Source organism: Hyperolius riggenbachi, chromosome 8, assembly GCF_040937935.1.
Source record: "Hyperolius riggenbachi isolate aHypRig1 chromosome 8, aHypRig1.pri, whole genome shotgun sequence".
Lineage (NCBI taxonomy): Eukaryota > Metazoa > Chordata > Amphibia > Anura > Hyperoliidae > Hyperolius > Hyperolius riggenbachi.
The window spans coordinates 260,610,798-260,625,390 of NC_090653.1; the positions used below are offsets into that span (position 1 = coordinate 260,610,798).

Below are 14,593 nucleotides of genomic sequence, written 5' to 3' on the forward strand. Positions count from 1 at the left end.
CGCCGCTAGCGATGCGCTCTTTACCCGCGGGCGATCGACGGTTATTTTCCGCACGGCACGATCGACGGGATCGGACGAAATGGATCGAAATTCGGCGTGTAGCGTGAACGATTGGCAGCAGATTCGATCCCAGTGATCGAATCTGCTGTCGAAACGGGCGCAAATCGGGCCAGTGTATGGCCAGCTTAAGACGATAAGGTGTTGAGAAGAGATGAAAATTTGACTCATCAGAGATTACCTGACTCCGTTCCTCTTCAGTCCAGTTCCTCTGATCTTTAGCAAACCTCAGCCTTACTATTGCTTCTTACTTCTGAAGGTCTTTTTTTTTTTTTTTTCTGGCTTTGCATGACTTCAGCCCAGCCTGCAGGATCCTGTTTCGCACTGTTCTTTCCATGCACTTCACCGCGGTCTGTTTGCCATTGTGTTTGAAGGTCAATACGGTTCTTTAGTGACATTCGAATGAGTTTGCGGGCATCCCTCGTTTTTTGCCCCGCATCATGTTGTCCCCTTGTCCATAAATCCATCAATTCAATACCTTATATTATAAAGCAGACCTGAAGATATGTAATAAAAGTTTCACTTACCCGGTCCTTCTGCCAGCCCCCTGCAGCCATCCTGTGCCCACACTGTTTTCAAACGATCCTCCGTTCTCCCGCCTCCGTTCTTTTCTTGCAGTCGCAGTCCACTGCGCCTGCGCAGCTCTGGCCACACGCATCATCGTGTCCACAGTGGAACATTTTATTTTAAAACTTATGGATGAAAACTGAGAAATAATGATTTTTTTCCATTTTATTAATATTCCCATTAAAATGCATTTATAATAAAATAGTGGCGAAAAAAAACAAGATATAGATCATTTTGTTCTGATAAGTAGTGATAAAGTTATTGCAGAATGAAGGGGAGGAGCACTGAAAGGTGAAAATTGTTCTAGTCCATAAGGGGAAAAACTCCTGCATGAAGTGGTTAATTTGTGGTGAACCGTTCATACTCAACTAATCAAATAGTTCATTTCATCTATAGAAATTACATTATTTAAAGAGTACTTGAGGTAAAAATGACAGAAGCTCTTTTTGAAGACTGCTGAAGCTCTTTGAAAACTTTTACTGACATGGCTGCTGAGCTGGCGGTGGGCTGTGGCCACGCAGGTGGGTGTGGGCAGAGCCTTGGCAGGCAGTGTAACCACATGACCACTGAGGGGTTTTACCCCTTTAGGACCAGAGCAATTTTCACCTGTCAGAGCTCCTCCCATTCTTTCGCCAATAACTTAATCACAACTAATCACAGACATGATCTATAGCTTGAGGTGTTGCTGACGATTCATGTTTATTGCGGAGTGTTTTTAGATTGATACTAATAAACCAAATTTTGGGGATTATCTAGCGCGTGTTATCCGTGTTTAAATTTTATGATCTATAGCTTGTTTTTTCTTCGCCACCAATTAGGCTTTATTTGAGAGGTACATTATGCTAAGAATTATTTTATTCTAAACATTTTAATTGGAATAATAAGGAAAAAATTGAAAAAATTATTTCTGTTTTTGTCCATTATAGTGTTAAAATAAAACGTTCTACTGTTTATAAAACCCACACATTTTATTTGCCCATTTGTCCCAGTTATTGCAATCTTTAACCACTTAACGACCGCCTAACGCCGATAGGCGTCGGCGGGTCGTTAGTGGTAAAGCATGGAAACGGCCGCTCGACCGAGCGGCCTTTCCATGCCAGTTCACGAAGACTGTCTCCATGAACAGTGTGCGAGCCGCCGATCGCGGCTCGCACGCATAATGTAAACATCCGGGGAAGAAATCCCCGCTGTTTACATCACACGGCGCTGCTGCGCAGCAGCGCCGTGACGTAGATCGGCGATCCCCGGCCTCTGATTGGCCGGGGATCGCCGGCATCTGATAGGCAGAAGCCTATCCTATCAGGCGCAGGACGGAGGGAGGGAAGAGGGAGGGAAAGCCGGAGAGGGCGGAAAGCGCTGCGGAGGGGGGCTTTGAAGAGCCCCCCCCCCGGAAAGTGCGGGTAGCCGGCGGCGATCAGACCCCCCCAGCAGGACATCCCCCTAGTGGGGAAAAAAGGGGGGGGAAGTCTGATCGCCCTGGCTATTTCCTGATCGGTGCTGCGGGCTGGAGAGTCCACGCAGCACCGATCAGAAGAAAATACCCTGGTCCTTAAGTGGTTAAAATACTTCCCTAGTACAATGTATGGCGCCAATGTTTTATTTGGAAATAAAGGTGCATTTTTTTAGTTTTGCGTCCAATTTATAAGCCCGCAAATTAAAAATTACAGTAATGTACCCCCTTGACATACCAATTTAAAAAGCTCAGTTACTAAGGCAGCTATTTATGTATTTTTTTATGTACAAAATATATACATTATATATATTTTGTACATGAAAGAAATACATAAATAGTTGCCTTAGTGACTGAGCTTTTTAAAAGGGGGTGTATGTGTGTGTGTGTATGTGTATGTGTATGTGTATGTGTATGTGTGTGTGTATGTGTATGTGTGTATGTGTATGTGTATGTGTATGTGTGTGTGTGTGTGTGTGTGTGTGTGTGTGTGTGTGTGTGTGTGTGTACGTGTGTATGTGTCTCTATATATCTATATCTATATTTATTTTTATTTTATTTTTTTTATTTTTTTCAGGCGTAAGTGTAAGTATTTTTATTAAAATGTGTTGTGATGTAGTTTTACTATTTGGCCACAAGATGTCGTCAGTCATTATTTTCGATTTGCGTACGTAAGGACGTGAATCTGAAATAATGCGTGGCAGTGTGTCACTCACAAGATACAATGACGCAGGCATCTAATAGATACCAGCATTCATTGATTTGGGGACTTGGATTCATGATTCCCACTCATTAATGTCCCCGCTAACCAGCGGTAACTGTAGCACGCAGCCGCCCACTCCCATTGACTAACTTTCGCAGCCCTGGGACTTCAGGTAAAGTTTTCCAGGGCAAGATTATACTGCACCTGGTGCAGTAAGTAGTTAAAACGGACCTGAACTCAGAACTTCCTCTCCGCTCTCCGCTCTAATAGATATTCAACAGCATAATAACTTTTAACGAAAAACATTTTTGTTACACCTGATACAAATCCTGCAATAAGTCTGCAGTGTGTCTGCTTCCTGCTTTCTGCTTTCATGGAAGCAGACATAGGGTTAATATCCTGTGTTTACAAGTTAGCTGCTATGCGGAGACAGCAGAGTTTAATGAGCTGTGACACAGGTGAGAGATCAAATTACAGTTGTGATTAGTCATAGATGAGAGGGAGTTAGACTAAGGGCATGTTCACACTAGGGGCGGTTTTGACTTTTTTTTTTTTTTTTTTGTAAGCGCTGGTGATTTTCAAATTCGCCCTACCTATGCTATGGCACCTGTACCTGACTGCCTATACTGGGGCACCTATAGCTCGCTACCTACACTATGGCACCTGTACCTGGCTACCTATACTGGGGCACCTATAGCTCGCTACCTATACCGGGGGCACCTGTACCTTGTTAACCTATACTGGGAGCACCTATGCCTTGCTACTTATACTGGGGGATCTATACCTGGATACCTATACGGGGGCACTTATACCTAGCTAAGATAAGGGGACGAGGTGGCGCAGGGAGAAAAAGAGGGGAGCAAATGAGACAGAGGGAGAGAAAAAAAGGGCACGGGGGTATAGAGGTGACATAGAGGGGGACAAAAGAGGCACAGGGAGAACAGAGATAATACGGGGAGATGAGGTGACACAGAGGGGGACAAAAGAGGCATAGGGAGGACAGAGGGGGACAAAAGAGAATGGATTCATGTTAAAAATAGACACAGTCCCTGTCTCGTTTAACTGGGGACTACCTGTATTTTGCTAGTATTTGGCTCCACCCACATCATGTAATGGCCACTCCCACTTTTTCACCACAGAGCTTTATTTGGTAGGGGTTACGTTTGCTTAGGGATGACCCACAAAGGGGTACATGTGCTGAAAAGGTTGAGAACCACTGGCATAGAGAATGTCCAAAGGCTGTAATGGAGGACAACTTTTGAGTCAAACATCCATCTTCAAACTTTGCTGTCTTATGCATGTGGCTTCGTGGCCACAAGCCAAGCCTGATGCTCCGCCTTCTGCAAAGCAACAATCACACCTGCTGATCAGTTACTCCTGTTCGGAACAGTGGGGTGTTTACTGTGCACTGTTTACAGTAGGTGATTGACCCTGTGTAAAATCAATTGGACCCTTATAAATCGCACAATATTAAAGGATAGCATGGAGAAACAAAACCTGCCAATGCATTAGCTGATTCACAGTTCTTTATAAATAGTCATTTAACCTCCTTAGCATTACTAACGAGCTCAGCTCGTCCAGTAACGCCGGAGGGCACCGCTCAGGCCCTGGTGGGCAGATTTGAAGAATTATTTATTTTTATTTTTTTTTGAAACACGCAGCTAGCACTGCTAGCTGCGTGTTTCTCCGATCCGCCACTACTCGACGCAAAAGAGAGCCCCCCTCAGACCTTGTGTGCAGCCTGGCCAATCACCGCCAGGCTGCGCTATGGGGTGGATCCGGGACTCACTGTGATGTCACGACCTCGATGACGTCATTCTGTTCATCGCCATGGTGATGGGGAAGCCCTGCAGGAAATCCCGCTTTCTGAACGAGATTTCCTGATGGGTGTGATCGCCTGTGGTGATCGGAGGGGACGTGTGGTCGCCGTAGGGAGGGGGGAATCATGTAGCTAGCGCTAGGCTAGCTACACGATGAAAAAAAAAATTAGGTTAAAAAATCCCTCCTGCGGGAATCAAAACGCCAGGGAGGTTAAGTGTTTTTAGACTGTGTTTATTGAACCATATTATTCTGCTCTGAGTTATGCTGGGAATACACCATACATTTTTTCGGCAGATAGATAATTTCCGACATGTCCGATCTTATTTTCAATCGTTTTTCTGATCGATTTCTCATAGAATTGAAATAGAAAAGATAAGAGAATCGAGCGGGAGTTCGACTGGAGATTTAATCGAAAATCGTGTGTACCCAGCATTATTTTGTTTCTTGTTGTTTTTTAATCTTATCAGATTTGATGATGTCCAGAGGCTTCCCACATCCTCTTAAAGCCCTTTGTTCCAGTGCTGGGTCCCTCTTCAGGTTCTGGCCACGCCCCTCAGCTGTGGACATGCGCACTGGGCTTGCACCAGTAAGCTCCGCTCATGCCCAGAAGAATGTAGAGGGTTCGGTCTACTGGGCATGCACCGACCTTTCTTGCACATGCTCAGTACAGATGAGCTTGGTCAGGCAAATAGGTTTAGAGGGATCTAGTGCTGTCATGTGGGAGTGCGAAGGGGGGGAGGGGGGGGGGGGGGTTAGGGGCATCCAGAGGCTCCCCACTAGTGAGGGAAATATCTAACTTTTTTTTTTTAAAGTGGACCTGAACTCAGAACTTCCTCTCTGCTCAGATATGCAACAGCATAATAACCATTAAATAAAAATATCTTTGTTACAGCTGATACAAATCCTGCAATAAATCTGCAGTGTGTCTACTTCCTGCTTTCATGGACACAGACAGAGTTAACATCCTGTATTTACAAAGTAGCTGCTTTGCCAAGACAGTCAGTTGACGCAGCCGAGAGATAGAATTGCACTCTGTGATTAGCCACAGATTAGAGGGAATTAGACAAGCTCTTCCCTCTAAATACATACTGGGTGCATTTCTCTGTTTCCCTTCTGTCCTGTGCAAGAGTTCATGTCCACTTTAAAGAGACTCTGTAACAAAATGTTCAGCCTTATTTCTTCTATCCTATAAGTTCCTATACCTGTTCTAATGTGGTCTGTCTTACTGCAGCCTTTCCTAGTTGCACAGTGGCTGTATTATCTCTGTTATATAATCTAATCTTCTTTCCTCTGATGGCTTTGTCGGGCGCAGGCAGAAATGTGATGGTCTGCTTGTGATAGGATAGAAGCTATACACACCCCCTCCACACTCCCTGCAGGCTCTGAGTCACAGACTGCACTCCTCTCAGCCTATCACATGCTGTTAGCAGCCATGTCTTTTGTTTGTAAACACTGCCTAAAACTGGCAATTACAAGCCAGAATCACAGCAGGGAGTGGCAGAAACAGCACAGGGGGCCCAGGAGAACATAATGAATAGAATGGTATGCTTTTTATTGTAAGAATTTTAGAGTACGGATTCTCTTTAAAGGAAACCTTATGTGAAAAGTCTGCTCTAAACAGGAAGTAAAATGTATTCCTCTTGGCACCCACACTGCTTTGCTGGTTTGTTACAGTGATACTCCATTTGGTGGAGGGATCCTACACATCGGTGGGGATGCTGACATGCGTACGCAGCAGTTGGAAATAATCACCCCCATCTGGTTAACAGCTGAAGCACGCAAGGCAGCTTTCCGAGTGACTCACTGTGACACACATGGAGATGATCGAAGGAGAGGTCAAGGTATAGCAGAATAACCACAAAGTATGTCCTCATCATATGCTTGTAAAATACTAGAGATATATAAACATGTTGTTTTTAAAGAATTGTTTTGTTTTTTTAGGGGAAGTGGGGATATGCTTTAAAGGGAAGGCTAAAAATAATTTACTTACCTGGAGCTTCCTCCTGCCCCTGGCAGCCCATCTGTCCTTTGCTGCAGCTCCACTCCCAGTCGGGGGCCCGGGGGCCCCTCTGTTGCAGATGCCTCCTCGCCAGGTCGGCATCTTCTGTGCCGCTCACGTGACTTGAAGCGTTCTGCGCAGGCACAGAAGTACTGCGCAGAATGCTCCTGGGCATGTGAGCGGCCACGGGCTCACGCAGGTGCAGAAGACATTAGCAACGGAGGGGACACCGGCTGGGAGCAGAGCTGCAGCGAGGGACAGGTAGGCTGCCAGGGGCTGAAGGAAGCCCCAAGTAAGTAGATCTTGTTTTTTTTAATATTTACCTTGGATGTGTCATTTAAAGAGGAACCATAACGACATATAGTAGAATGCAGTAAATAGAACTTCTTTTACATTAATGAATACATCCGGGGAATAGGTGGAATGACAACACATATCTAGTGCCAAGAGTGTCTTAGACAAAATACTGGTAGGTGTAAGAACCTATACGTTGGTTGCTATTGGCAACAGCACAACACACCTTTTACTCCGGCACCAGCAACTCATTAGAGCTGCAACTCACAGCGACAGCATACAGGAGATAGAGCGGAGACAGCCACCTTCACCTTTAAGGGGTTTATTAAGCAATCAGTTATACAAGAATTCCATCAGGCATCTTTTGTTACATGTGTATTTCCTATGTCCTATGTACATCACATATATTTACAGCATACAGACAGGAAGCTATTATTCTAAATAGGAAGCGTAGAGTGCAGGATAGCAAGCAGAAAAAGAAGTCCCCTCTGCCATCCCGTCTCTTACTTTTATATGAACATCAAAGAGTTAAATTCTGACATCACCCGAGCCATACCCCCAAGCCTACAATTGGCGGGCATGGGCATGTGACCCACATCCTCATCTAGTGCGCCAGTGCTTTATGCCCTAGATGCACGGAATGCAATGTTTTCCAAATATTGGCTCCGTTTACCTTTTCGCAGTCTAAATGTCGGGACATTTAGACCTGATAACCCATTATGTGACCTTTTAGAGCAGGGGTCTCAAACTCAATTTACCTGGGGGCCGCAGGAGGCAAAGTCAGGATGAGGCTGGGCCGCATAAGGAATTTCACAATCGCGGCGCATCGCCGCCTCTGCCTGTCCCTCTCACTCTTCCTTCACAGAGAGGGGCGGGGAGAGGCAGCGATTGACGTCAGGAGGGGCAGGGCTGAAGCTGAAAGCTCTGCCCCTTCCAGGAAATGCCGGCGGATTGCCCCCCGGGCGATTTGGGGGCTCTGCAGTCCTCGTTTAGCGGCGGGGATGCGGCGGATCGGTGTGGGAGCACTGAAGCAAACTAGAAGGAAGCTTTTGCCAGCGAGGGCCACAAAAAATTGTATCGAGGGCCGCAATTGGCCCGCGGGCCGCGAGTTTGAGACCCCTGCTCTAGAGGAACATGCTTTTTGTAAATGACTTTATAATTTCTCTCCAAGAAAGTATGCTTAAAGAGACCCTGCATCTCAAGTCTTTACTAGACTTTAGTATCTGAGGCCTAGAATTCAAGCATACTTACATTCTAACAGTAGGTTTTTAGAAATCCGTGCAGAACTGTCTCAAACGTCCTAAGAAATCACTAAATAGTGCAGATTGCTTCTTAAACTATTAAGAATAGGAGTAGTTAGGAAGGATTCTCAGAGTGCTGTTGCTGAGGTAACCAATACATCTGCTGTATTGCATCAATGCCCAGCACTGGGAGGGTTCAGCACAGAACAGCTTCACAGGACACCTGGCAGCAGGGGGAGGTGCCCTTCACAAATCACATCTAGCCTGCACTGCTGCACTATCTGTAGAACTGCTATTAAGCACTTCTTAATCTGCAGCAGTTTAGGGATGGATTTGCACTTTTCTTAACTGTAGAGCAGCTCTAGAAATCCACGCTAAACTGCTGCTATTTTGTAGGAGTTAAGAAGTTTCTTACTATCATGCAGAGCTGTTCCTCTGCTGGTTAGAACAGGTTTAGAAGAAAAATCTGTTGGTAATGTTGGCTTCACCAGTGTTCTTCCCAGGATTTTTTTCCAGCCGGGTGGCATGAAAAAGTAGCCGGGTGGCGTGCGACGGGGAAGTGCAGGACAAGTGCAACTCTGCTTACAGCATAGGGGAAGGATGAGGAGACGAACCGATGTACCTGCTAGGTACACACGATGCAATTTTCTGACCGATTTACTATCGCATGGACTATTTCCAACATGTTTAATCTGATTTTCAATCGATTTTCCGTTTACTTCTATGGGAAATCGAGCTGAAATTTGATCAGAAATCAGATTGGACATGTTGGAAATAGTCCATCTGACAGTAAATCTGTCAGAAAATTGTATAGTGTGTACCTAGCATTAGGGAGAAAGTATTTCAGATTATGGTGCTCAGGTTCCTTTAAAGCAGACCAGCACTCAGAACTTCCTCTCTTCTCTAAAAGATAAGCAACATAATAAACTTTAATGGAAGACATTTCATTGTTACAGCTGATACAAATTCTACAATAAATCTGCACTGTTTCTACTTCCTGCTTTCAAGAAAACAGACATTGTTAACCTCCTGTGCTTTCAAATTAGTTTGTCTGCCATAGCAATCAGGTGACACCGGAGAAATAAAACTACAAATTGTGATTAGACAAGAGGGGTAATTAGACAGGCCAGACTCTATAAATACATGCAGGGTACATTTCACTGTTTTCCTTCTATGCAAGAGTTCAGGTCCACTTTGTTCCTGCAGACTGATTGTTGAAGGGGGAGGGGGATCATTACTGACAGGATGCAAGCTGGGGAGCTGGGTGTAGATACAGACACAGCAGGAGAGAAGATTTTATTTATTTACTTTGTTTGGGACGGAGCAGAAAAGAGCTGAGTGGAAAAGAGCTGAGTGCAGAGGAGGCTGCCTCGGAAACACTGTCACTGTACATGCCCTGTAATGCTCGATTCCCCCCCCCCCCCCCCCCAAACTGAGCTCTGAAGTTATATCACCTCTTCTAGCTGATTAGACCAGCAGCTCCTTATCTAAACGGTATGGTTATTTGCTGTCTGCAGGGATGGAGAATGAAGGAGTCGCTCCTGACTGACTGTCCCTGATTGCAGAAGAACGCACATGGTCTCTCTCCTCTCATAACGTCTGCAGGCTGCCTAGAAAGATGTGTGGGCGTGCTTGCTTGGCTGCCTCTCTTTCCATTGGCCAGAGAGCTGCCAGCATAAAATAAAGCTTGTTTCATTGGAGGGCGGGAGGCAAAAACTGAGCAGAAGTTTTCAGCTAGGTGACATGCATGGTGCCACCCCTTACAACTCGCCCAGCCAATCCCTGCTCCACCAGACCAGACAGCATGAGGTGACAGGCAGAGGAGCGCTCCCCAGCTCCTGCAGTGTACAGCGTCAGCTCTCCCTATTGTGCGAGAGCTGGATGCTGATTGCTAGCAGGCAATGGAGCGCTCCTGCCTGGGTTTTTTTGCAGCTGGGTGGGTGATTGACAACAGCTTGGCGGGGTCTGAAAACAGCCGGGCGGCCCGCCCACTTAATTGGCCCTGGGGAGAACACTGTTCACACATGCACAGTTTGGATCTACTTGTTGCCGCGTGCATGCACATTCATGGCCACTCTCCTGTCAGGCTCCTCTCTACTGCGCATGGCGACTAGAAGATTCAAACTGCGCGTGCGCGGAGTCTAATACTTCCGGTTCATAGATCCCAAGGCCCAGAGCAGACGAAATAGCACTGCTGGACAGGACTTGCAGCACTAGGTATGTGTTTTCATTCTACCTACTCCCCGGATGTATCTTTCAACCACTTTACCCCCACGCGTGTATGAATTTCTCTGTCCCTTTTTCCATCCTTACACCCCCAGGGACGTAGAAATCCATACTTTCCGCGCTCCCGCTCACTCTAGCGCGCACTCCCGTTCGTAAACACGCCGCCGGCCGCTCGCCCGGCGATCAGTGAACGGGAAAATCCATTCCCGTTCGTTGATCTAAGCCCTGAAATGATCTGCTGCTTCTCCCCTAAGCAGTGCGATCATTGTGAGGAAAACAAAAACTTTCTCAGCCTCCTAGTACTTCCTGCAAGCGTCCGGAAGGACGCTTGCAGGTTGCATTAAACAGTTACTGTTGCCACCTTGTCGCCAAATAGTAAAACTACACCCTAAAGCTTTTTTTACATACAAATAAATTAGTTTTACACTAAAAATTAACTCCTTACCTCCCACACTCCCCAATGTTATTTTTTTTTTGTAATTAAAAAGAAATTACAATTAAAAAACAAACAAATAGTTACCTTAGGGACTGAACTTTTTAAATATTTATGTCAAGAGGGTATAACACTGTTACTTTATAAACTATGGGCTTGTAATTAGGGATGGACGCAAAACTGAAAAAATGCACCTTTATTTCCATTTAAAATATTGGCGCCAAACATTGTGATAGGGACATAATTTAAGCGGTTTTATAACCGGGACAAAAGGGCAAATACATTTCATGGGTTTTAATTACAGTAGCATGCATTATTTGAAAACTATAAAGGCCCATACACACGTCGGATTTCCGCGAACGACGGGTCGTTTGAACGTCCCGTCGTTCGCCCGCTAAATCGGGCGTGTGTACAGACTATCGTTCGTTTGATAACAGTGAGTTTGAGCGATCCGCCGGGCGGATCGCTCAAACCCACTCTTATCAAACGATTTTATCAAACGAGCAGATTTCACATCAAATATTGGGCAACCGCCTACAACGGGGAGCACACAGAGAATACAACAGCTACCCAGAGATACCAGCTGATAGCAAAAGGCAGTTAGAGATTTCTAGGATTCATCTTTCATGAACATCAGCCTAGCAAGCTTTTGAGCCAGCAAAGAGCACACTGATCTGGCAGCAGATAGAGGTTTTTGCAACAGGCAAGCTCAGCAGCCTTTGTTGCAAGACCCTGCAGTCTTCATGAAATGCTGTTGAAAACAAAGAAAGCCCTGAGAATCCCCCTTAAAAAGATGGACTGGCCCAAAACCTGTCATCTGTCACATTTTTTAACTGCCTACTTTTTTCGCGAAAGAGCCCCTTTAATTACTGTATTATTACTGCAACAAAAAACAATTGTAAAGCTCTTCTCATGTAGCAGCCTCCATTGCATAAGCTTTTCTTAGATAAGTACATTGTTGCGGTTTGTTATGTGTTAAGGGTGAAAAAAGTTATGTGATCATAAATTCCTGACTTAATGGGTGGCATTTCTGTTTTGATTTTAATGTCTCCAGGGTTGGAGCTGTCTTGATTGCGTGTGGCTAGGCTTTCCAAAGGTTATGGGTAGCATGACAAAAGGCTCTGGCTTTATTATTAAACTTGTAAAGTGCTAACATATTTCGCAGTGTTGTACAATAGGAAGGGGCGATGGTACAGGTAGTCCCCGGTTAACTGTAGGTTTGTTCTTAACCTGAATCTGATCTTAAGTTAGAACACTGTGCCATCTCTGTCCCCGTACCTCCTCTGTGCCTCCAGTGTCCCCCTATGTGTCACCTCTGCCCTCTGCACCTGCTTATACAAGTTTAAAAGCCATTTTTTTCTTTACATTTTTTTTAAATCGATTTTTTTTTATGGTTTTTTTTTTTTTTTTTTTTTTTTTTTTTTTTTTTTTTTAAATTAGTCCAATCTGAAATATTTTTTTTTACTTGTTCCCTTGGAAACACAGAATCCATGCCGCTCGTATCGGTGGAACACTGCGCTTGTGGCTGTCTAACTCTGATGCGGCATAGGATTTACGCCACCTGCTTGTAGCGTTCCCGACGTGATCGTGCGCACCCGAGAGGGGAGAGTAAGCTGTCATATGACAGCTGGCATGACATCTCCCATCAGTGATCAGGAGCCATCGCGATCGCCTCCTGATCACGTGATCACTATGATCGCTGGCCTCTATGATCCCTCTCTAACTATACAGGGGATCCGGCTTCCTGACCACTTCAGTCCCCCCCGCATGTAAAATGGCCTGGTCCTTATGGGGGTTTAGGCAGCCGGTCCCCAAAGGGTTAAATGGTGTTGCACAGGGACATTATAGCATTCAACAACGGTACACAAAATAGTGATGTAACAATGTAGGGATAAATATAGCAGAAAAGTCCAAATAGTGGTGGAGGGGCGCCCTGCCGAGTAGCCTTACCATCTAAGGGGTTGGGGAGAGGGACACCTAAGGGGGGGGATGCAAGTCCAAGAGTGGGGAGAGGAACACCTGGGGGGGAGGCGGGAGGTATGCAAGTCCAAGAGTGGGGAGAGGAACACCTGGGGGGAGGTATGCAAGTCCAAGAGTGGAGAGAGGAACACCTGGGGGAGAGGCGGGAGGGATGCAAGTCCAAGAGTGGGGAGAGGAACACCTAGGGGGGAGGGATGCAAGTCCAAGAGTGGGGGAGAGGAACACCTGGGGGGGAGGCGGGAGGGATGCAAGTCCAAAAGTGAGGAGAGGAACACCTGGGGGGGAGGCGGGAGGGATGCAAGTCCAAGAGTGGGGAGTAGAGCTATCAAGATGGTGGTTAACCTGCCTGGCGTTCTATTAAGATCGCCAGGCAGGCTGCGGGAGGGTTTTTTTTTAATAAAAAAAAAACTATTTCATGCAGCCAACTGAAAGTTGGCTGCATGAAAGCCCACTAGAGGGCGCTCCGGAGGCGATCTTCCGATCGCCTCCGGCGCCCAGAATAAACAAGGAAGGCCGCAATGAGCGGCCTTCCTTGTTTTGCTTACATCGTCGCCATAGCGACGAGCGGAGTGACGTCATCGACGTCAGCCGACGTCCTGACGTCAGCCGCCTCCGATCCAGCCCTTAGCGCTGGCCGGAACTTTTTGTTCCGGCTACGCTGGGCTCAGGCGGCTAGGGGGGCCCTCTTTCGCCGCTGCTCGCGGCGGATCGCCGCAGAGCGGCGGCGATCAGGCAGCACACGCGGCTGGCAAAGTGCCGGCTGCGTGTGCTGCTTTTTATTTGAGCCAAATCGGCCCAGCAGGGCCTGAGCGGCAGGCTCCGGCGGTACTGGACGAGCTGAGCTCGTCCAGACCGCCCAGCAGGTTGGCAATGGTAAACTGATGGGTCTTTAATAGGGGATCACTTTGCCCAGTATTATGGGGTACTCTGCTAGGGGTTAATAAAATGCCAAAAATTATGATTCAGTGTTATGCAAATTCTGTATACAAATACATGCAGATAGGTAGGTGAAAAAGATCACACACCTTTATAATGCATTTGTCAGATACTGAGACCAGTCGTCAATCCAGTAGTAAGTAGGAGATTCCGCACACCGTTACAAGGTCCAATAGATTTATTGTCCCATAATGCACATACAATCCTCTATAACCAGTTTGGGGCTTTGCAGGGTCCAGGAATTATCAAGGTATGTCTAACAAAAGGAAATTCCACCTTAAAGAGACACTTAAGCCAGAAAAAAAAAATGAGTTTTACTCACCTGGGGCTTCTACCAGCCCCCTGCAGCAGTCCTGTGCCCTCGCAGCCACTCACTAATCCTCTGGTCCCCCGCTGCCAGCTAGTTTCGTTTTTGCAGACAGGCCCGTCAGGACTGGCCACGCGTAGCTTTTTCCGCATTCCCGACTGTAATTAGCGCTATTGCGGGCCGCAACGCGTACAAAAATACATTGCCGCATTACGCACGCATAGATATGCGGCAACGCGCATTTTTGTACGCCCCATGTGAGTAAAACTCATTTTTTTTCCCTGGCTTAAGTGTCTCTTTAAGGGAATTTGATTGGTCCATTTTCAAACTGCATTCATTTGCAAACATAATTTACATACTCTTGCATAAACTTGTAATTTGCATCTCATTGACTATTCCTTATTGTCACTGACAATGTGAATTCTGTGCAAGTAGTGCAGTGCGGAATCCCCCTTTAAGCTACAGTTTCCTGGCAAGCACATTCACTGTTCAGGGGAAATGGTGCAGATCTCAGACACACAGAGCAAATGGCCAGTGAAAGGAAGACAATTAGCACTACAAAGTGAACAGTCAATTCAA

At 46.2% G+C, this 14,593-nt stretch overlaps 1 protein-coding gene across 14 annotated transcripts in view; it reads left to right on the plus strand.

Annotated features, from left to right (window-relative positions):
* Positions 1–14,593, plus strand: part of LOC137527809 (methyl-CpG-binding domain protein 1-like) — a 117,985-nt gene that overhangs the window by 11,940 nt on the left and 91,452 nt on the right. For 2 of the 14 annotated variants that reach the window (XM_068248726.1, XM_068248727.1), the window contains exon 2: positions 6,273–6,439. The exons of 11 other annotated variants lie outside the window; for them this stretch is intronic. In XM_068248726.1, the coding sequence (XP_068104827.1) occupies positions 6,413–6,439 (27 nt within the window). In that variant the 5' untranslated portion in view covers positions 6,273–6,412. Of the gene's footprint in view, positions 1–6,272; positions 6,461–14,593 lie in introns of all 14 variants that reach the window. One more of the 14 variants, XM_068248733.1, reaches the window with a different exon arrangement.